This window comes from Perca fluviatilis, chromosome 11, assembly GCF_010015445.1.
Source record: "Perca fluviatilis chromosome 11, GENO_Pfluv_1.0, whole genome shotgun sequence".
Classification (NCBI taxonomy): Eukaryota; Metazoa; Chordata; class Actinopteri; order Perciformes; family Percidae; genus Perca; species Perca fluviatilis.
The window spans coordinates 6748958-6773035 of NC_053122.1; the positions used below are offsets into that span (position 1 = coordinate 6748958).

Sequence of the window (24078 nt, forward strand, 5' to 3'; positions counted from 1 at the left end):
CCTAAGCTTAACCACTCGAGGTGAAATGCCTAACCCCAACCAATCGAGCTGCTTCGTAGGGCGGGTCTTGGCGTGGCCATAGTGGGATTCGTAACCCTGTAACACTGATGCTGCATTCAGGGCACATGGGAAACATGGGTGGGAATAGTTTCCACTTTACAAATATAATTCACATCACATGTAAAGAATCATCTAAACAATATCGGTTTTAATGTGTGTCAAGACACAACAAAACGTCTTCAAACCCAAACTTGTCCAAAATGATTAAGCCGATTTTAACAGTTTTTAAGTCTGTTTATTAAAATCAACTTATTGACTCAAAGAAAATATGGGTTTTAAAAGCACCCTGAGATAAAAAAAATTTATAAAAAAAACTTTAAACATGAAAACTGTACTTTGTGGTGTTTCGAGAGGAAAACTACCTCAGTTCTACTCTCATATCAGTTTCACATTTTTCTCCATCTTTGTATGATACTCTGGAATAAAGACAAGAAGACAATACTTTGTTCATGTTAGTTTATTCATCATGTAAACCTTCAGTTTGTTCACACATTCCATCAGTAACGTCTGTTAAATGTTAACAGATTCACTTCATCCACACAATCGCCTTGTTTGAATCTTATCTCACTCATTGATTATTATCAGAATGAATACAGTTCTATAATACAATATAACAATAACATTTGGTCTGCCAAACAAAAAAAATATTTAATATGTACACAAAGAGAATAAAATATCTAGGATAAAGAAGGTCTGGTGCTTTCTCTCTTCAGACTCATGCAGTGGAAGAGAAACAACAACCTACAAATAAATCAATACAAATATTAATCAAATATTTAGATAACAGAGAAGTTGACATTTTCACTTCAGATCAACTAACATCATCATGAGCATCAGTGATAGCCTCCATGGCTAAACAGACACAGGAAGGAGAGTCACCTAAAGAAACACAAGCATTTACACTAATTAACTAATTAATTAACTAATATGAAGATGTCAAAGTACATCCCATAATGTTTGATTGACAGCTGATCTCTGTGCAGTGAAGAAATGCCACCACAATCAGCTCTCAGCAACAAACATGGAGACAAAATGGGTTAAAGAGTTAAAACAGAAGCTAACCATTTAATGACTTCTGTCTATTTGAGTTTACAGAACTCAGCTGTGTCTCCAAAAGAAGAAGAGTGAAGCAACAGTCCAGCGTAGAGCGGCTGAGTGAATGTGGTCTGGACTCTGTGGAGGAGAGTCATGGTGTCAGAGACGCTGTAGTAGGACAGAGTACCTGCCCTGTGATCCAGGTACACTCCTACTCTGGAGGACACAGGACCTGGGACAAGAGTTTGGACATTGTTGTACAAAAACTTATAACTGTTTTTGTCACATCTTAATGCCCAAGATTTGTCATTCCATCCAAATCTACATACAATCGGACTACATGCTCTGCTGATATTTTTGTATGAGACTGCTACATAAATGACTTCGCCTCTCCACTCCACCTCCCAGTAACAACGTCCAGTCAGACTCTCTCTACTCAGGACCTGAAACTCTTTAGTGAATCTGTCTGGGTGACTAGAAAAGCGCTGTTGTTGTCCCACTAATGTAGCTTTCCTGTTGCCCTCAGATAATAACAGCTGTGTGTGAGCTGTTTTTGGATCCAGTGTGATTTCACGTGCATATTTAAGGAAGTCAGCTCTGGTCTTGGGCTCTGGTTGTGGCAGTAAAACATCCACTTCAGTCACAGCCTGGGAGATATTAGCCCATGTCTCTATCAGAAGGTCTTGTAGTTTATCTCTGACTTCTGAAACAGCCGCTGTCATGTCCTCAAAGTAGCGCAGAGGACAGATATTGATGCTGGGTGAGGCTGGAAATTCACTGAGTGGTGACAGTGAGGAGTAGTTGTGTAGAAACTGGTTGTGATCCTCTGTGTCTGAGAGCTTCTTCATCTCAGCGTCTTTCCTCTTCAGCTCAGTGATCTCCTGCTCCAGCTTCTCCTGAAGCTCTTTGACTCGACTCACTTCAGTTTCCTCCTGCGATCTGACCTGCTGCTCCACATCAGAGCTTTTTTTCTCTATGAGACGGATCAGCTCAGTGAAGATCTTCCCACTGTCCTTCACTGCTTTATCAGCAGAGCGATTGATAGCCTCCACCTCCTGTTGAAGCAGCTTCACATCTTTCTCTCTGTCCTGGATTCTCTGCTGGATGTTTTGTTGACTCACCTCGAGCTCTTTCTGCCTCTCAGTCCTTTCTGCTGCAGCTGAGACTGTGTCGTGGCCTTTATGTTCATCCATTAAGCAGAGAGAACAGATACACTGCTGATCAGTACGGCAGAATATCTTCATCACCTCATCATGAAGAGAGCAGATGTTCTCCTGGAGATTCTTGGAGGGCTCCACCAGCTTGTGTTTTTTAAATACAGGTAATTCGTAATGAGGCTGAAGGTGTTGATCACAGTAAGAGACCAGACACACCAGACAGGACTTGAGGGCTTTCAGTTTTCTCCCAGTGCAGACATCACAGGCCACATCTTCAGCTCCAGCATAGCAGTGATCATCAGGAGAGGCTTGGAGTCCAGTCTTCTTCAGCTCCTCCACTAAATCTGCTAACATGGTGTTTTTCAGCAGGACAGGCCTCGGTGTGAAAGTCTCCCTGCACTGAGGACAGCTGTAGATTTGGTTTTCATCTTTTCCATCCCAGAACTCTTGAATACAGTTCATACAGTAGCTGTGTCCACATGGAATAGTCACCGGATCCTTCAGTAGATCCAGACAGATGGAACAAGAGAAAGTTTCCCGGTCCAGCTGAACTCCTTGCTGCGCCATTTCTCCTCTCACTGACAACGCCTGTCTGAGTTTCACTTCCTGAGAATTGAAAGTAGTTTGAGCTCTGATCTAAAGAGTGTGTGTTCCTGCAGTGAATGGGGCCTCTCAGCTTCAGGTTGTAAATAGTATTTGGGAATGTGAGATTGGACGCTAAAAAAACGTTAAAATCTCTCTGACTTCTACAGTTTTGATTAAACAACATTGAAATACTTGTAACCAAATGTAAAGAATCAGCTGCACGATATCTATCTTATATGTTGTCAGGACCTTTATGTCTGTGTAATAAATCCTCTTCATTGGCTCAGTGCACAGAGAAACTGTTGGTTGGAAAAAGCAAGAAGTGATGGAAAGCTGCTCATTTCTCCATGACAAAACCTGTTTTAGTGAGAAAAGTAGAAAGGACTGAGACTGACGGATTTGAAACGTGAACACTGTCCTTTGTGGTGTTTCAGGAGGCAAACTACCTCAGTTCTACTATCAGTTTCATATTTTCTCCATCAGCTTCGTATGATACTCTGGAATAAAGACAAGAAGACAATACTTTGTTCATGTTATTTTATTTATCATGTAAACCTTCAGTTTGTTCAAGCATCTACGGAGTATAGCAAAGAAAATACAACTAATGACAGGTCAAAGTTCCACCCCTAATGTTTGATTGACAGCTGATCTCTGTGCATTGAAGAAATGCCACAACAATTGGCTCTGAGCAACAAACACGTTTATCGCAGACAAAATGAGTCCAAGAGTAAAAACATAGAATTTAACCCTTAAATGACTTCTGTCTATTTGAGTTTAGGGAACTCTGCAGTTTGATAAATGGACCTTACATAAAGTCCAACATAGAGAGGCTTATAGAATCTGGTCTGGAGACTGTGGAGGAGAGTCATGGTTTCAGAGATGGCGTAGAAGGACAGAACACCTGCATACTGATCCAGGTACACTCCTACTCTGGAAAGACCAGAAACAGCTCCTCTGGCCTTACCTGAAAGATGACTTTGGATTTTGTTGTGATAAAAGTGAAAACCAAAGGGCCGTAGCAATCTAATGCCCAGGACTTGTTATTGAATCCAAGTCTACATTCTTCCGAGCTCCCTGTTCTTCTGACATCCTTGTGTGTGTCTGCTATTACAACTCCCTCCCCCTTCCACTCCACCTCCCAGTAACACCGTCCGGTCAGACTCTCTACTCAGGACCTGCCTGTAATCGGTGAATCTGTCTGGGTGACTAGAATAAGACAGTTTTTCATAGTCTGTCATTACTGCCACTTTTCTGCTGCCCTCAGATAATAACAGCTGTGTATTTGCTGTGTTTGGATCCAGTGTGAGTTCACGTGAATATTTTAGGAATTCAGCTCTGGTCTTGGGCTCTAACTGTAAAACATACCATGCAGACCATGTCGGTGAGATGTCTGTCCATTTCTGTGAGGGTTCCTGCAGTGAGGGTTCCTGCAGTGAATGGGGCCTGTCAGCTTCTGCATTTCACCACATGTTGGTTACGCTCATCTTACAACTGTAGATCTAGAGGGGAGGGAACAATGACATACATGGACAGAGTGGAACTCACTGTGTTTGAGAGCAGGAAGAGGAGGGAGGGGTTATTAAGCTATGATTCATTTCATGAGGACAGGCCGTGTGAAAGAGATAATGGGCCCTATTTTAACGATCTGAAACACAAGCATCAAACGCCATACGCAAGTAGCTTTGTGGGCGGATCTCGGGCGCTGTTGCGATTATACCAGCGGGATAAATGACTAAAATCTAAAATGGGTTGGTCTGAAGTAGCTACATTAATCATAAGTGTGGTTTGGGCATAACGTGCAATAAACCAATCAGAGTGTTAGCTCACATTCCCTTTAAAAGCAGGCGCGCTTGTTCCATGGCGGATTGCTGTTATAATGACAGATTTGCTAGGCGCACGCTCTTAAAGGAGAACTCTGGGCAATTTTTACGTTAATCTTGACCGCTATATGTATATGAGTACTGTCGATAGCAAAAAAAACGAGCCGAATCGGTGCTAGCAACACGGAGCTGCTGCAGCTAATGCCGAGAGCTCCCACTCAGCTAAAACGGCAGTTATGGGGGCATAAGATAAAGAGTGCCTTTGTGCCTCTTAACAGACACAAAATGCAATTAAAATGTCTGTGCAACATGAACAGGGACCTTACATGACAACTAGATGCGTTTCGCAACTTAGCCATTGTTTAAATTCACCTACCCTGTTAGCTGCTAGCTGCCGTCTGGGATGAGTGAGTGTGTTCAGCCAGGCTCCGGTAATAATCATCACGCAGCAGTTCCATGTGTATTTGTGGCATATATTTCCATTTTGTGTGCTGTCGTTGGTGAATATGAGTCTGTGCAGAGGCGAATTGTGTGGTAGTTTCCTTAGCCAGGCTAGCAGCCCCGACCGGGCATCCTTCTACTTCCTCCCCGCCTCCCTCGCCTGCCGCGGCCGACAACAAGCCACAGGCGCCCGCTGGTCTGGTGGAGGTCCTCCAGAGGACAGTTCATGTTTTCGCGGCGAAATTTTGAAGTTTGCTCCCCCCTCAAAAATAGGTAATTGAGCACTGTAGTGGTTATGACCCTATCAGTGACTATGTAACTACATGGAAACAGACCAAATTATGCCTGTTTCTTGTACAGTAATAGCGTTACTGAAGGCTAACTCTAGCTCCATAGTTACGTTACCCCAAGCTTCTTCCCTTGTGAACACTTCCGCTCTTCACTCTTCACACACTACGCTCCGATCTGCACACTGCTGTTTACCTTTTCCTGCTACAACTAAATTCCCACGGGACTTCAGCGCAAGGCTACAACCTTCTGTAATGCTAGTTACTTTACAAGAAACAGGCATCATTTGGTCTGTTTCCATGTACACGCTGGTAAATATTGGAGATGTATTTGAAAGATGGAGACAGCTTAGATCCCAAAAGGACGCAGATTTGGCTTATTTCCTGCTGAACAGGTAAGCATAGCTTCAGGCTAATTTATCACAGCCACTAGGGACGGGCATTTTATGTCATTTCAACATTTGTGTACTCACATTGAATTATATAGCTAGAGTACCCGAGTTGGTTACTTGCAAAAACAATTGAGACACAGCCAGTAAAGTGATCCCGACTGGTCCTGGCTAACGCCGCCATGCTAACCCTGTTAACTGCTAACGTTACCGGGAGGACCAGGCAAGCAGCCCATGGCTGTTTACAACGTGTAGTTAAGCGGCTGGAGCCGACAACGGTGAGTTATTTTAAGCCACGAGAGGGGGGCTGTAAATCGGGAAGAGAGGACTGTGAGTTTGCAGTGTGTTTAGCGATAGTTGCCGTAATTCTAAGCCTATGAAATGTGTTCCGTCGGCAAGGTAGTGGTATTTTTAGCGTTTCGTATTGTAATTCTAAGCCGAGGAAGTGTGCCTGACTGGCGTGTGGAGAGGACGGTGAGGTTGTTGTGTTTTTAGCGGTTCATACTGTAATTTTAAGCCGAAAAAGTGTGTCTGTCAGTTGGTTACAGAGCTCCGCGTGAGCACAGGCTTTTATGACTGTCAATATAGCCAGCATCTAACGTTAGCTACTCTGCTCATTGACATATATAAAAGACTCCGCTGTGCTGTGGAGTAATGTCTGGCTATGTGAGACTAGCATCTAACGTTAGCTACTCTGCTGTGCTGTGAAGTAATGTCTGGCTATGTGAGACTAGCCTCTAACGTTTGCTACTCTGCTGTGCTGTGAAGTAATGTCTGGCTATGTGAGAAAAGCGTCTAGCAACATTGTTGTGAATGCTGCGGTCTCAGCCTGGCAACCCCCGTGAACTTCGAGTCTGGGCAGGAGGGGGCGGGGGAAACGACTCTCCAGTATTTTGAATTGGTAGTGCAGTAACTATTTTAACCACTAGCTGCCAGTATTACATACAATATTACATATTCCACCTTTAATATGTACTTAAAAACAGTTCTGAAATGCAAAATAATAGAATTTTAATCATGTAATAAAACATAGGATTAATCGCGATTAACTATAGAAATTCAGTGATTAATCGCAATTAAAAAAAAATTTATCGTTTGACAGCCCTACTAAAAATATTTTTTCACTGCTTATTTTCATTTTTGTTAACTATAGGCTAATAACCCTGGTCTGCACTAGAATTTGGGGATTACCTGTATGTATAAAATGTTAATTAGTCCCTCAAAACCTCAAACACCCTTAAAGGGTAACTACCGTTCTTTTCAACCTTGTTTTGTCACTGACAGACTCAGATTAATATTCTAAGTGTCTGACAACAATTATGGAAAGGATTTCTAAGGAGGTCGACCTTTCTGTTAAAGAGTAAGATCCTTTTTTTTAATCATAAAAACAGGAGTTACCCTTTAAGATAAAAGGGCTGCAATGAGAGTAATGTTTGGAACAGGAATTAGGCAGCAAATAGTCTCGCTTTGCCAGACCTTCCTCCATGGCGCTGCGGAGGAGGGTCTGGCTAGTCCATACAGCATTCTGTGATGGGAGAAAAACGTGCTCTGGTTTATTATTTAACCATTAACCATTATTATTTAAACCAATCACAATCGTCTTGGGCGGTGCTAAGCGCCGGACGGAGCCACGGTGCCTCTGCAAAATAGTCTTGGGAAAGAACGTGTGTGGTTGTTTGTAGTGCAACAGAAAACTCCGACTGGACAGATAGTCTAGCTAGCTGTCTGGATTTACCCTGCAGATATCTGAGGAGCAGTTAACCATAGTCCTCACAAATCCCCCGGAGGCAGCAAATGACAAAATGATCATCAGAACAAGAACAAGCAGGGAAAATGTTAACAAGGCTGCACTAAGAGACAATCTGGCAGAGTCCACTATCTATACCGAGGCAATGAGTAACAGGGAGCAGCTGAACTGGAAGGTAACCACGTCACATACAGTGGTGTATTTACTCAAATACTGTGCATCAGTAGAGTTTTAAGGTACTTTACTTGAGTATTGATATGTTCTGCTACTTCTACTCCATTACATTTTTTTAAGAATTTTGTTGTTGTTGTTGCACTACATTTATGTGACTGCTGTAGTTTATTTTGGGATTAGAATTTAACAGAAATACAAACACATTGCTTGTCACGATTGTGGGTTTTCTGTTGTAGTTTTTTGTTTTGTTTTATTTTGTAGTCTCTCTGCTTGCCCATGTTGGGCCTTGTTTTACTTCCTGTCTTCTGCTTCCTCCCCCGCCCCTGTGTGTCATTGCCCCCCCCCCCGTCTTGTGTATTTAAGTTCAGTCTTTCCCTTACTCCTGTGTGAGATTGTCTGTTTTCCTTGTGTGCAGCCTTTTAACATTTTTCCCTGTGTCCTGAGTTCCTGTTTCCCTTGGATTTTTGCCCTGTTTTTTGGACACTGTTGCCTGTAAGTTTTATTAGCGCGCTTGAACTTTACTCACCTGAGTCATGCATTCATGGTTCCATTTCCTGGTGTGCGTGATATTGCTGAAGATTGAACCAGAGTTTCCACTTTACAAATATTATTCACATCACATGTAAAGAATCATCTAAACAATATCTGTTTCATGTGTGTCAAGACACAACAAAACGTCTTCACACCCACACCAAAATAATTTTGACTATTTTAACTGTGACTCAGTGCACAAGAAAATATGGGTTTAAAAGCACCCTGAGATAGAATTAAAAAAAAAAAAAAAAAGATAAATAAAACTCTAAACATGAACACTGTGTGGTGTTTCAGGAGGAAAATTGCCTCAGTTCTACTCTCATATCAGTTTCATATTTTCTCCATCTTTGTATGATACTCTGGAATAAAGACAAGAAGACAATACTTTGTTCATGTTAGTTTATTCATCATGTAAACCTTCAGTTTGTTCACACATCCCATCAGTAACGTCTGTTCAATGTTAACAGATTCACTTCATCCACACAATCACATTGTTTGATTCTCAGCTTTGTAAAAAATCAATGAATCATCTCCTTACTGAATATGATCATAATTAATACAGTTCTATAATACCATATAACAACAATAACATTTGGTCTGCCAAACAAAACAATATGCAAATGTGATTACAGATTTCTTTAAAATGTACAGAAAGAGAATAATATATCTAGGATAAAGAAGGTCTGGTGCTTTCTCTCTTCAGACTCATGCAGTGGAAGAGAAACAACAACCTACAAATAAATCAATTCAAATATTCATCAAACATTTAGATAACAGAGAAGTTTACATTTTCACTTCAGATCAACTAACATCATCATGAGCATCAGTGATAGCCTTCATGGCTAAACAGACACAGGAAGGAGAGTCACCTAAAGAAACTCAAACATTTATACAACAACTAATATGAAGATGTCAAAGTACATCCCATAATGTTTGATTGACAGCTGATCTCTGTGCAGTGAAGAAATGCCACCACAATCAGCTCTCAGCAACAAACATGGAGACAAAATGGGTTAAAGAGTTAAAACAGAAGCTAACCCTTAAATGACTTCTGTCTATTTGAGTTTACAGAACTCAGCTGTGTCTCCAAAAGAAGAAGAGTGAAGCAACAGTCCAGCGTAGAGAGGCTGAGTGAATGTGGTCTGGACTCTGTGGAGGAGAGTCATGGTTTCAGAGACGCTGTAGAAGGACAGAGTACCTGCCCTGTGATCCAGGTACACTCCTACTCTGGAGGACCGAGGACCTAGGACAAGAGTTTGGATGTCGTTGTACAAAAATTTATAACTCTTTTTGTCACATCTTAATGCCCAAGATTTATCATTCCATCCAAATCTACATGCTCTGCTGATATCTTTGTATGTCACTGCTACATAAATGACTTCGCCTCTGCACTCCACCTCCCAGTAACAACGTCCAGTCAGACTCTTTCTACTCAGGACCTGAAACTCTTTAGTGAATCTGTCTGGGTGACTAGAATAGCGCTGTTGTTGTCCCACTAATGAAGCTTTTCTGTTGCCCTCAGATAATAACAGCTGTGTGTGAGCTGTGTTTGGATCCAGTGTGATTTCACGTGAATATTTAAGGAAGTCAGCTCTGGTCTTGGGCTTTGGTTGTGACAGTAAAACATCCACTTCAGTCACAGCCTGGGAGATGTTAGCCCATGTCTCTGTCAGAAGGTCCTGTAGTTTATCTCTGGCGTCTGACACAGCCACTGTCACGTCCTCAAAGTAGCGCAGAGGACGGATATTGATGCTGGATGTAGATTCACTGAGTGGTGACAGTGAGGAGTAGTTGTGTAGAAACTGGTTGTGATCCTCTGTGTCTGAGAGCTTCTTCATCTCAGCGTCTTTCCTCTCCAGCTCAGTGATCTCCTGCTCCAGCTTCTCCTGAAGCTCTTTGACTCGACTCACTTCAGTTTTCTGCTGCGATCTGACCTGCTGCTCCACATCAGAGCGTCTTTTCTCCATGAGACGGATCAGCTCAGTGAAGATCTTCCCACTGTCCTCCACTGCTTTATCAGCAGAGTGATTGATAGCCTCCACCTCCTGTTGAAGCAGCTTCACATCTTTCTCTCTGTCCTGGATTCTCTGCTGGATGTTTTGTTGACTCCCCTCGAGCTCTTTCTGCCTCTCAGTCCTTTCTGCTGCAGCTGAGACTGTGTCGTGGCCTTTATGTTGATCCATTAAGCAGAGAGAACAGATACACTGCTGATCAGTACGACAGAACATCTTCATCACCTCATCATGAAGAGAGCAGATGTTCTCCTGGAGCTTCTTGGAGGGCTCCACCAGCTCGTGTTTCTTAAATATAAGTAATTCATAATGAGGCTGAAGGTGTTGATCACAGTAAGAGACCAGACACACCAGACAGGACTTGAGGGCTTTCAGTTTTCTCCTGGTGCAGACATCACAGGCCACATCTTCAGGTCCAGCATAGCAGTGATCAGCAGGAGCAGCTTGGAGTCCAGTCTTCTTCAGTTCCTCCACTAAATCTGCTAACATGGTGTTTTTCAGCAGGACAGGCCTCGGTGTAAAGGTCTTTCTACACTGAGGACAGCTAAAGCTCTGCTTCTCATCCTCTCCATCCCAGTGGCGTTGAATACAGTCCATACAGTAGCTGTGTCCACAGGAAATAGTCACCGGATCCTTCAGTAGATCCAGACAGATTGAACAAGAGAAAGTTTCCCGGTCCAGCTTAACTCCTTGCTGCGCCATTTCTCCTCTCAATGACAATGCCTTTCTGAGTTTCACTTCCTGAGAATTGAAAGTAGTTTGAGCTGTGATCTGAACAGTGTGTGTTCCTGCAGTGAATGGAGCCTGTCAGCTCCTGTACTTCACCATATGTTGGTTACGGTCATCTTACAACTGTAGATCTAAAGGGGAGGGAACAAGGAAATATGGACAGAGTGGAACTCACTGTGCTTGAGAGCAGGAAGAGGAGGGAGGGGTTATCAAGCTAGGATTCATTTCATGAAAATGAGCCGTGTGAAAGAGATACTGTCTTCGACACTTGTTTACATAGCTCATTTCTCAATTAAAAGCTCTGCTCACTTTTAGCTTTTAGCATGTAAACTCTACTTAGAATCAGAGGGTTTGTAGACTGCTTTTCAGAATTATTTCTTCTGTTCTCCTAAAACACAGTTTGGTTAAAGTTTTTAACGATTACTGTATTTAACATGTTGGATGCATTCAAACTAATCAATGTAGTCGGTTACTTGTTGCAACCTCTTCAACCTCCACTACATGTCTGGTTAGCAGGATGAAGGCGCCCTCTGGTGTTGTGAATCAGTTTTCACATTTTAACCTGCTGTGATGTTCACTGCAGGAAGACATGTCCAAAAACTTCAAATAACATCAGTAAAGAGACATGTAAATAGATGTAATATCACACTGTGTCAGTTTGTCTACGGGAGTCCCACCCAGTAACACTGATGCTGCATTCAGGGCACATGGGAAACATGTGTGGAAAGAGTTTCCACTTTACAAATATAATTCACATCACATGTAAAGAATCATCTAAACAATATCTGTTTTAATGTGTGTCAAGACACAACAAAACGTCTTCAAACCCACACTTGTCCAAAATGATTAACCCTATTTAACAGTTTTTAAGTCTGTGTATTAAAATCAACTTATTGACTAAGTGCACAAAGAAAATATTGGTTTTAAAAGCACCCTGAGATAAAAAAATTAAAAAATTAAAAAAAACTCTAAACATGAAAACTGTACTTTGTGGTGTTTCGAGAGGAAAACTTCCTCAGTCCTACTCTCATATCAGTTTCATATTTTCTCTCCATCTTTGTATGATACTCTGGAATAAAGACAAGAAGATAATACTTTGTTCATGTTAGTTTATTCATCATGTAAACCTTCAGTTTGTTCACACATCCCATCAGTAACGTCTGTTCAATGTTAATCACCTTGTTTGAATCTCATCTCACTCATTGATTATTATCAGGATTAATACAGTTCTATAATACAATATAACAACAATAACATTTGGTCTGCCAAATAAAATAAAATGCTAATGTGATTACAGATTTCTTTAACATATACACAAAGAGAATAAAATATCTAGGATAAAGGAGGTCTGGTGCTTTCTCTCTTCAGACTAACAACCTACAAATAAAATCAATATAAATATTCATCAAACATTTAGATGACAAAGAAGTTTACATTTTAACTTCAGATCAACTAACATCATCATGAGCATCAGTGATAGCCTCCATGGTTAAACAGACACGGGAAGGAGAGTCACCTAAAGAAACTCAAACATTTACACAACAACTAATATGAAGATGTCAAAGTACATCCCATAATGTTTGATTGACTGCTGATTTCTGTGCAGTGAAGAAATGCCACCACAATCAGCTCTCAGCAACAAACATGGAGACAAAATGGGTTAAAGAGTTAAAGCACAGAATCTTACCCTTTAATGACTTCTGTCTATTTGAGTATACAGAACTCAGCAGCGTCTTTAGTAGTGGCATAAAAACTGAGTCCAGCGTAGAGCGGCTGAGTGAATGTGGTCTGGACTCTGTGGAGGAGAGTCATGGTTTGAGAGACGCTGTAGAAGGACAGAAGACCTGCACTGTGATCCAGGTACACTCCTACTCTGGAGGACACAGGACCTGGGACAGGAGTTCGGACATTCTTGTACAGAAGTTTAAAACTGTTATTGTCACATCTTAATGCCCAAGATTTGTCATTGAGTCCAAATCTACATGCATTCGAGCTTCCTGCTCTGGTGACATTCTTGTATGTCACTGCTACATAAATGACTTCGCCTCTCCACTCCACCTCCCAGTAACAACGTCCAGTCAGACTCTCTCTACTCAGGACCTGAAACTCTTTAGTGAATCTGTCTGGGTGACTAGGATAAGACTGTGGATGTGAAATTAATGTTCCTTTTCTGTTGCCCTCAGATAATAACAGCTGTGTGTGAGCTGTGTTTGGATCCAGTGTGATTTCGCGTGAATATTTAAGAAAGTCAGCTCTGGTCTTGGGCTCTCGTGGATTTGACAGTAAAACATCCGCTTCAGTCACAGTCAGTGAGATGTTTGTCAATTTCTCATTTAGAAGGTCCTGTAGTTTATCTCTGACCTCTGACACGGCCGCTGTCACATCCTCAAAGTAGCGCAGAGGACGGATATTGATGCTGGGTGAGGCTGTAGATTCACTGAGTGGTGACAGTGAGGAGTAGTTCTGTAGAAACTGGATGTGATCCTCTGTGTGTGAGATGTTCTTCAGTTCAGCGTCTTTCCTCTTCAGCTCAGTCATCTCCTGCTCCAGCTTCTCCTGAACCTCTTTGACTCGACTCACTTCAGTTTTCTGCTGGAATCTGACCTGCTGCTCCACATCAGAGCTTCTTTTCTCCATGAGACAGATCAGCTCAGTGAAGATCTTCCCACTGTCCTCCACTACTTTATCAGCAGAGCGATTGATAGCCTCCACCTCCTGTTGAAGCAGCTTCACATCTTTCTCTCTGTCCTGGATTCTCTGCTGGATGTTTTCTTGATTCCCCTCGAGCTCTTTCTGCCTCTCAGTCCTTTCTGCTGCAGCTGAGACTGTGTCGTGGCCTTTATGTTGATCCATTAAGCAGAGAGAACAGATACACTGCTGATCAGTACGACAGAAAATCTTCATCACCTCATCATGACGAGAGCAGATGTTCTCCTGGAGATTCTTGGAGGGCTCCACCAGCTTGTGTTTCTCAAACGCAGAGGAGTCATAATGAGGCTGAAGGTGTTGATCACAGTAAGAGACCAGACACACCAGACAGGACTTGAGGGCTTTCAGTTTTCTCCCAGTGCAGACATCACAAGCCACATCTTCAGGTTCAGCATAGCAGTGATCAGCAGGAGAGGCTTCATGCCTCAGACTGAGCAGTCCAGCCTTCTTTAGCTCCTCCCCTAAATCTGATAACATGGTATTTTTCAGCAGGACAGGCCTCGGTGTGAAAGTCTCTCTGCACTGAGGACAGCTGTAGATTTTCTTCTCATACTCTTTATCCCAGTGGCCTTGAATACAGTTCATACAGTAGCTGTGTCCACAGGAAGTAGTCACCGGATCCTTCAGTAGATCCAGACAGATGGAACAAGAGAAAGTTTCCCGGTCCAGCTGAACTCCTTGCTGCGCCATTTCTTCTCTCAGTGACAACGCCTGTCTGAGTTTCACTTCCTGGGCATTGAAAGTAGTTTGAGCTGTGATCTAAAGAGTGACTGTTCCTGCAGTGAATGGGGCCTGTCAGCTTCTGCATTTCACCACATGTTAGTTACGCTCATCTTACAACTGTAGATCCGGAGGGGAGGGAACAACGACATATATGGACAAAGTGGAACTTGCTGTGTTTGAGAGGAGGAAGAGGAGGGAGGGATTTACCAAGCTATGATTTCTTTCAGGAAGAGATGCGGTTTGAGAGAGATAATGTGCGTTCAATACTTGTATACAATAGAGCTCATTTATAATTTAAAAACTCTTCTCACTTCAGCTTTTAGGAGGTAATCTCTTCTTAGAATTCAGAGACGCCTGCAGAGGTTTCAGAATTTTCTTTTCTGTTCTCCTAAAAACACAATTTGATAAACGGTTTTGATGATTACTGTACTTCACTGTCGGATGCAAACAAACTAGTAAACATATATTCGTTGCAACTGGGAATCCCACAGGTCATGAATGCACCAGAACGTTACTCACTGTGCTATTAAGTTGGAGACTGTAATGACTAGATGAATCTGGAGCAATTACATTATAATACATACGCTTTTGAGTTTTGTCACAGTGAACCACATTTAGCAGTTACGTTGTCATCACAACAGTGAAGTTTTATGAATTAGTGTTTATTCACACAAAAAGCATTAGCATAAAAACAAACACACTGTAGTGATCCTGAACTTTTAGTAACTGGAGGCAGAAGCTACAATCAGTAAAGCATAAACCACAACGGTATGGTAAAATGTCAAACACTGGAGATTACTATATGTATTATAAGGACAGAGTATAGTCTAAACTAAGATGCTTCAACCTCCACTACATGTCTGGTTAGCAGGATGACGGCGCCCTCTGGTGTTGTGCATCAGTTTTCACATTTTTAACCTGCTGTGATGTTCACTGCAGGAAGACATGTCCAAAAACTTCAAATAACATTCAAATTGACATTTAAACAGATGTAATATCACACTGTGTCAGTTTGTTTACGGGAGTCCCACCCTGTAACACTGATGTTGCATTCAGGGCACATGGGAAACATGGGTGGGAATACTTTCCACTTTACAAATATAATTCACATCACATGTAAAGAATCATCTAAACAATATCTGTTTCATGTGTGTCAAGACACAACAAAACGTCTTCACACCCACACTTATCCAAAATAATTTAGCCTATTTAAACAGTTTTTTTTAAGCTTTAAATCCTCTTCATTGGTTTTAAAAAGCACCCTGAGATAAACTCTAAACATGAATACTGTACTTTGTGGTGTTTCAAGAGGAAAACGATCTCAGTTCTACTCTCATATCAGTTTCATATTTTCTCCATCTTTGTATGATACTCTGGAATAAAGACAAGAAGACAATACTTTGTTCATGTTAGTTTATTCATCATGTAAACCTTCAGTTTGTTCACACATCCCATCAGTAACGTCTGTTCAATGTTAACAGATTCACTTCATCCACACAATCACCTTGTTTGAATCTTATCTCACTCATTGAATATGAAACCCAACAATAATTTACTGCCCAAGAAATGCAATGTATACATATTTCTTTAATATGTACCCAAAGAGAATAAAATATCTAGGATAAAGAGGTCGTGCTTTCTCTTCAGACTCATGCAGTGGAAGAGAAACAACACCTACAAATATCAATGCAAATATTCATCAAACATTTAGATGACAGAGAAGTTTACATTTTCACTTCAGATCAACTAACATCATCATGAGCATCAGTGATAGCCTCCATGGCTAAACAGACACAGGAAGGAGAGTCACCTAAAGAAACTCAAACATTTACACAGCAACTAATATGAAGATGTCAAAGTACATCCCATAATGTTTGATTGACAGCTGATCTCTGTGCAGTGAAGAAATGCCACCACAATCAGCTCTCAGCAACAAACATGGAGACAAAATATGTTTTAGAGTTAAAGCGCAGAATTTAACCCTTAAATTACTTCTGTCTGCTTAATCCAAACACTGGTTCCATACCAATAAGTACCAAGTCCAGCATAGAGAGGCTGAGTGAATGTAGTCTGGACTCTGTGGAGGAGTCTCATGGTTTTAGAGATGCTGTAGAAGGACAGAATACCTGCACTGTGATCCAGGTACACTCCTGCTTTCCAGGGATATAAACCTGGGGTGGAATATTCAACGTTGTTGTGCCAAAACGTAATATAGTTACAGTCACATTTTATCGCCCAAGATTTGTCATTTCGTCCAAACCCACATTCATCCGAGCTCCCTGCTCTGCTGATATCCTTGCATGCAACTGCTACATGAATCCCTCTCCCATCCCACTCAACCTCCCAGTAACAACGTCCAGGCAGACTCTCTCTACTCAGGACCTGTTTAGCCCTAGTGAATCTGTCTGGGTGACTAGGATAAAACTGTAGTTTTTTTACTGATGTAGCTTTCCTGTTCCCCTCAGATAATAACAGCTCTTGGTGTGCTGTGTTTGGATCCAGTGTGATTTCACACAAAAATTTTAAGAAGTCATCTCTGGTCTCGGGCTCTGGTTGTGACAGTAAAAAATCCACTTCAGTCACAGCTAGTGAGATGTTATTCCATATCTCACTCAGAATCTCCTGTATTGTATCTCTCGCTTCTGACACGGCCGCTGTCACGTCCTCAAAGTAGCACAGAGGACGGATATCAATGCTGGATGTAGATTCACTGAGTGGTGACAGTGAGGAGTAGTTGTGTAGAAACTGGATGTGATCCTCTGTGTCTGAGATGTTCTTCATCTCAGCGTCTTTCCTCTTCAGCTCAGTGATCTCCTGCTCCAGCTTCTCCTGAACCTCGATGACTCGACTCACTTCAGTTTCCTGCTGGAATCTGACCTGCTGCTTCACATCAGAGCTTCTTTTCTCCATGAGACGGATCAGCTCAGTGAAGATCTTCTCACTGTCCTCCACTACTTTATCAGCAGAGCGATTGATAGCCTCCACCTCCTGTTGAAGCAGCTTCACATCTTTCTCTCGGTCCTGGATTCTCTGCTGGATGTTTTGTTGACTCACCTCGAGCTCTTTCTGCCTCTCAGTCCTTTCTGCTGCAGCTGAGACTGTGTCGTGGCCTTTATGTTCATCCATTAAGCAGAGATAACAGATACACTGCTGATCAGTACGGCAGAATATCTTCATCACCTCATCATGATGAGAGCAGATGTTCTCCTGGAGATTCTTGGAGGGCTCCACCAGCTTGTGTTTCTCAAACACAGAGGAGTTATAATGAGGCTGAAGATGTTGATCACAGTAAGAGACCAGACACACCAGACAGGACTTGAGGGCTTTCAGTTTTCTCCCAGTGCAGACATCACAGGCCACATCTTCAGCTCCAGCATAGCAGTGATCAGCAGGAGCAGCTTGGAGTTCTTCAGTCTTCTTCAGTTCCTCCACTAAATCTGCTAACATCGTGTTTTTCAGCAGGACAGGCCTCGGTGTAAAGGTCTTTCTACACTGAGGACAGCTGTAGATTTTCTTTTCATCCTCTCCATCCCAGTGGGTCTGAATACAGTTCATACAGTAGCTGTGTCCACAAGAAGTAGCCACCGGATCCTTCAGTAGATCCAGACAAATTGAACAAAAGAAAGTTTCCCGGTCCAGCTGAACTCCTTTCTGCGCCATTTCTCCTCTCAGTGACAACGCCTGTCTGAGTTTCACTTCCTGGGAATTGAAAGTAGTTTGAGCTGTGATCTAAAGAGTGAGTGTTCCTGCAGCGAATGGGGCCTGTCAGCTCCTGTACCTCACCACATGTTGGTTACTCCCATCTTACAACTGTAGATCCGGAGGGGAAGGAACAACGACATATATGGACAAAGTGGAACTTGCTGTGTTTGAGAGGAGGAAGAGGAGGGAGGGGTTTACCAAGCTATGATTTCTTCCAGGAAGAGATGCGGTTTGAGAGAGATAATGTGCGTTCAATACTTGTATACAATAGAGCTCATTTATAATTTAAAAACTTTGCTCACTTCAGCTTTTAGGAGGTAATCTCTTCTTAGAATCAGAGGGTTCAGAGACGCCTGCAGAGGTTTCAGAATTTTCTTTTCTGTTCTCCTAAAAACACAATTTGATAAACGGTTTTGATGATTACTGTACTTCACTGTCGGATGCAAACAAACTAGTAAACATATATCCGTTGCAACAGGTCATGAATGCACCAGAACGTTACTCACTGTGCTATTAAGTTGGAGACTGTAATGACTAGATGAATCTGGAGCAATTACATTATAATACATACGCTTTTGAGTTTTGTCACAGTGAACCACATTTAGCAGTTACGTTGTCATCACAACAGTGAAGTTTTATGAATTAGTGTTCATTCACACAAAAAGCATTAGCATAAAAACAAACACACTGCAGTGATCCTGAACTTTTAGTAACTGGAGGCAGAAGCTACAATCAGTAAAGAATAAACCACAACGGTATGGTAAAATGTCAAACACTGGAGATTACTGTATGTATTATGAGGACAGAGTATAGTCTAAACTAAGATGCTTCAACCTCCACTACATGTCTGGTTAGCAGGACGAAGGCGCCCTCTGGTGTTGTGCATCAGTTTTCACATTTTTAACCTGCTGTGATGTTCACTGCAGGAAGACATGTCCAAAAACTTCAAATAACATTCAAATTGACATTTAAACAGATGTAATATCACACTGTGTCAGTTTGTTCACAGGAGTCCCACCCTGTAACACTGATGCTGCATTCAGGGCACATGGGAAACATGGGTGGGAATACTTTCCACTTTACAAATATTATTCACATCACATGTAAAGAATCATCTAAACAATATCTGTTTCATGTGTGTCAAGACACAACAAAACGTCTTCACACCCACACTTATCCAAAATAATTTAGCCTATTTTAACAGTTTTTTTAAGCTTTAAATCCTCTTCATTGGTTTTAAAAAGCACCCTGAGATAAACTCTAAACATGAATACTGTACTTTGTGGTGTTTCAAGAGGAAAACGATCTCAGTTCTACTCTCATATCAGTTTCATATTTTCTCTTCATCTTTGTATGATACTCTGGAATAAAGACAAGAAGACAATACTTTGTTCATGTTAGTTTATTCATCATGTAAACCTTCAGTTTGTTCACACATCCCATCAGTAACGTCTGTTCAATGTTAACAGATTCACTTCATCCACACAATCACCTTGTTTGAATCTTATCTCACTCATTGAATATGATCAAAATTGGATACCCCATAACAACAATAACATTTCACTGCCAAACAAAGAAAATGCTAATGTGATTACATATTTCTTTAATATGTACCCAAAGAGAATAAAATATCTAGGATAAAGAAGGTCTGATGCTTTCTCTTTTCAGACTTATGCAGTGGAAGAGAAACAACAACCTACAAATAAATCAATTCAAATATTCATCAAACATTTAGATAACAGAGAAGTTTACATTTTCACTTCAGATCAACTAACATCATCATGAGCATCAGTGATAGCCTCCATGGCTAAACAGACACAGGAAGGAGAGTCACCTAAAGAAACACAACCATTTACACAACAACTAATATGAAGATGTCAAAGTACATCCCATAATGTTTGATTGACAGCTGATCTCTGTGCAGTGAAGAAATGCCACAACAATCAGCTCTCAGCAACAAACATGGAGACAAAATACATTTAAGAGTTAAAGCGCAGAATTTAACCCTTAAATGACTTCTGTCTATTTCAGTTTACACAACTCAGCTGTGTCTCCAAAACGATAATAAAGCTGTAGTCCAGCGTAGAGAGGCTGAGTGAATGTGGTCTGGACTCTGTAGAGGAGAGTCATGGTGTCTGAGACGCTGTAGTAGGACAGAAGACCTGCCCTGTGATCCAGGTACACTCCTACTCTGGAGGACTGAGGACCTGAGAGGGAAGTTTGGACTTTGTTGTACCAAAAGTGGTAACGCCTTCTGTCACATTTTAAAACCCAGGATATTTTATTTTGTCCAAATTCATTCAAGCTCCCCCCTCCACAGATATTCTTGTAGGCGACCGCTACATGAACTCCATTCCCTCTCCACTCGACCTCCCAGTAACAAGGTCCAGTCAGACTCTCTCTACTCAGGACCTGAAATTGTACAGAGAATCTGTCTGAATGACTAGGATAAGACTGTTGGTCTCTTGTTAATGTAGCTTTTCTGTTGCCCTCAGATAATAACAGCTGTGTGTGAGCTGTGTTTGGATCCAGTGTGATTTCACGTGAATATTTAAGGAAGTCAGCTCTGGTCTTGGGCTCTCGTTGTGGATTTGACAATAAAACATCCACTTCAGTCACAGTCAGTGACATGTTAGCCCATGTCTCTTTCAGAAGGTCCTGTAGTTTATCTCGGAGTTCTGACACGGCCGCTGTCACATCCTCAAAGTATCGCAGAGGACGGATATCAATGCTGGATGAGTCTGTAGATTCACTGAGTGGTGACGGTGAGGAGTAGTTCTGTAGAAACTGGATGTGATCCTCTGTGTGTGAGATGTTCTTCAGCTCAGCGTCTTTCTTCTTCAGCTCAGTCATCTCCTGCTCCAGCTTCTCCTGAACCTCTTCGACTCGACTCACTTCAGTTTTCTGCTGCGATCTGACCTGCTGATTCACATGAGAGCTTATTTTCTCCATGAGACGGATAAGCTCAGTGAAGATCTTCTCACTGTCCTCCACTGCTTTATCAGCAGAGCGATTGATAGCCTCCACCTCCTGTTGAAGCAGCTTCATATCTTTCTCTCTGTCCTGGATTCTCTGCTGGATGTTTTGTTGACTCCCCTCGAGCTCTTTCTGCCTCTCAGTCCTTTCTGCTGCAGCTGAGACTGTGTCGTGGGCTTTATGTTCATCCATTAAGCAGAGATAACAGATACACTGCTGATCAGTACGACAGAATATCTTCATCACCTCATCATGATGAGAGCAGATGTTCTCCTGGAGATTCTTGGATGGGACCACCAGCTTGTGTTTTTTAAATACAGGTAATTCATAATGAGGCTGAAGGTGTTTCTTGCAGTAAGAGACCAGACACACCAGACAGGACTTGAGGGCTTTCAGTTTTCTCCCGGTGCAGACATCACAGGCCACATCTTCAGCTCCAGCATAGCAGTGATCAGCAGGAGATGCTTGGAGTTCTTCAGTCTTCTTCATTTCCTCCACTAAATCTGCTAACATGGTGTTTTTCAGCAGGACAGGCCTCGGTGGGAAAATCTCCCTACACTGAGGACAGCTGTAGATTTGGTTTTCATCCTCTCCATCCCAGTGAGCTTTAATACAGTTCATACAGTAGCTGTGTCCACATGGAGTAGTCACCGGATCCTTCAGTAGATCCAGACAGATTGAACAAGAGAAGCTTTCCCAGTCCAGCTTGACTCTTTTCTGCGCCATTTCACCTCCTGGCAGTGACTGGTTGAGAGTTTCTCTGAACAGAAATATGAAGTCTGTCTGCTCAGACTCAAAACTGAACTTTGAATCTTTCGTTTCCTTGCTTCAGACTTCAGTGAGTTGGAGGGAACAAGGCAACATGTGCTCAGCGTGGAGCTGCCTGTGTTTGAGATCAGGAAGAAGAGGGAGGAGTTATCAGGCTTTCATACTTTCAAACAGGAGGAGGTTTCTCTTAAAGGGACAGCACAGGTTTCACTGTGTGTTTCAACTAAAGTAAAGATTAGAACAAAGATGAAATAATTAATTTGCATGTGGAGTCATTTCGATCCATTTTAGGTCACAGTTGAAGCTAACACTGCTAAGATAAGCAACCCCATTATCAGGACAGTTTTTATATTTTCTCTAGGACAGCTTCTTCACATCAAGACAAACACTGTGTCTGTTTGATACCAGCAGGGCAACTTATTTTATTGAAACAGCACTTTTAAAACTGTTCTTACAAAGTGCTTTACAGATCAAAGAAATAAGGAGTAAATAAAAGACACAGGGCATTAATTCTGCAGACATTTGGCCCCTGTGACTGATAAATAGACTATAATAAACAGAGATGGGAAGTAACGAAGTACAAATACTTCGTTACTGTACTTAAGTAGATTTTTCGGATATTTCTACTTTACTTTACTATTTTTTTTTGTGGCGACTTTTTACTTTTACTCCTTACATTTTAACACGAATATCGGTACTTTTTACTCCTTACATTTTAAAAATTGGCTCGTTACTTTAGTTTTGTACAAGAGGTCGTAATGTCGGAGAATAGCGCGGACACGCGCCTCACACCGCGAGCGGGTGCGTGCGCCACACAGAAAAAAGTTAGAAAAAAAGAAAGAGAGACTGCTGTCCGGAGGATAATCAGTTAGATGGTGTGTGTGCGTCCTTGAGAACTGTAAGTCGTATAACTTATGTTGTCAGTTCATTTAAGCCTGTTGTTGTATTGGTCTATAGTTCCTGCACAGTTAAAGTAGGTTAGCTAGTGATTTAGTTGTTTGTGTTCTTCACCTGTTAGCTAGGTTTCACGTTGCTTGTAAAGCATCAAAAGAGAGAAGTTGTCTCTGTCCGTGTTTTACAGACACACCTGGGGCGAAGTTTGAAACCAGCATCAGCTTTAATGGTGCGTTCTTTTTGTCTTGTAATCGCAACTAGTAGCTCGAGTATGACGTCACATCCATGTGGGACGAGTTACTGTGGGTTGTTGCGTTCTTTTTGTCACACAATACTACGAGTTGGAGAAAAGATGGATTTTTGTAACATTTTTAGTAACATTTAGGATTCTATTCACCCAGTTATTGACATATTACACAACTATATTTCACAGTTTGATGCATGAAAATTACGTTTTGATTAACGTTAACGTTAGGCTACTGCTCTGCTTTCTGCTCAAGGCTCGGCTTAAAGCCGTTGTTGTCATATAGCAACCGAGCGTCTCAGCTGCACAAGCTACAAAATAACTAATCAGGCGGTATTTAACTCCTAATAAGACTGTAGCGACATGCCTATAGGTAGCAGTATACAGTGCTATGTGTACGACTTCTTCATTTGGTTACAACAAAGACAAAAGTGCTTAAAACTGTAGAAAACCACAATGTTTACTACGTGTGATGTACGGCCGTAGCCATCTTTGAAAGTGAGCTCGGGTCCTCTGAGTTCAGACGACTTGACGAGTTGTAAATACGACCTCGGGGGCGTTCTTTTTGCAACTTCCGGGTCGTAACTCCGGAAAACAACTCGTAAAACGACTTCGGTGGACAAAAAGAACGCACCATAAATACGGTCCTAATCTAGTCCTCACTAGCAAGTTTCAAATAATTTCACTGGAGTTACCGTTATTATTTTTCACGTGATCAATGGGAATATATTGGGATATTGGGGATATACTGTAGGCTGCGTTGCATGTAACGCACCACTACAAGACGACTCGACAGATTTGGCTGCATTCATTTGCGGTAAATAATTGCAGCTTGATGGCGGTAACGTTAGCACTAGCAGTATGGACGGCGACATGATTGAAAATGAAGAAAACAGAGATCCCAGAGATTAGGCAGACAAGCAGCAAGACATTCCCAATCATCCCTGGCCTTATCTGAGAGAGATGTTTGAGATAGGCTAGGAGGCATCAAGTATGACTCCTGGCCAATGTGCTGTGTAACTCTAAAAGTATGGGGAACTTCTTAATTAATCTATGTTTAGTAATTCATATTGTATTTTTTTTTTCTTTCTA

The 24078-nt window shown here is 41.7% G+C and overlaps 5 protein-coding genes across 5 annotated transcripts; all 5 read right to left on the reverse strand.

Moving 5' to 3' along the window:
* Positions 1–502: 502 nt before the first annotated feature.
* LOC120568069 (tripartite motif-containing protein 16-like) lies at positions 503–2821 on the reverse strand. The gene has a single exon (XM_039815263.1). The coding sequence runs from the start codon at positions 2817–2819 to the stop codon at positions 1140–1142; it is 1680 nt and encodes a 559-aa protein (XP_039671197.1). The 5' UTR covers positions 2820–2821; the 3' UTR covers positions 503–1139.
* Positions 503–22439, reverse strand: LOC120568068 (tripartite motif-containing protein 16-like). Its single transcript, XM_039815262.1, has 2 exons — positions 19939–22439; positions 503–939 (listed from the first exon to the last, which is right to left on the reverse strand). The coding sequence occupies exon 1, from the start codon at positions 21804–21806 to the stop codon at positions 20127–20129; it is 1680 nt and encodes a 559-aa protein (XP_039671196.1). The 5' UTR covers positions 21807–22439; the 3' UTR covers positions 503–939; positions 19939–20126.
* On the reverse strand, positions 8897–11179 carry LOC120568073 (tripartite motif-containing protein 16-like). The gene has a single exon (XM_039815266.1). It carries the CDS (start codon positions 10941–10943, stop codon positions 9285–9287), a length of 1659 nt encoding a protein of 552 aa, XP_039671200.1. The 5' UTR covers positions 10944–11179; the 3' UTR covers positions 8897–9284.
* LOC120568067 (tripartite motif-containing protein 16-like) lies at positions 12065–15093 on the reverse strand. Its single transcript, XM_039815261.1, has one exon. It carries the CDS (start codon positions 14367–14369, stop codon positions 12675–12677), a length of 1695 nt encoding a protein of 564 aa, XP_039671195.1. The 5' UTR covers positions 14370–15093; the 3' UTR covers positions 12065–12674.
* LOC120568070 (tripartite motif-containing protein 16-like) lies at positions 16091–19941 on the reverse strand. The gene has a single exon (XM_039815264.1). The coding sequence runs from the start codon at positions 18060–18062 to the stop codon at positions 16386–16388; it is 1677 nt and encodes a 558-aa protein (XP_039671198.1). The 5' UTR covers positions 18063–19941; the 3' UTR covers positions 16091–16385.
* Positions 22440–24078: the final 1639 nt, after the last annotated feature.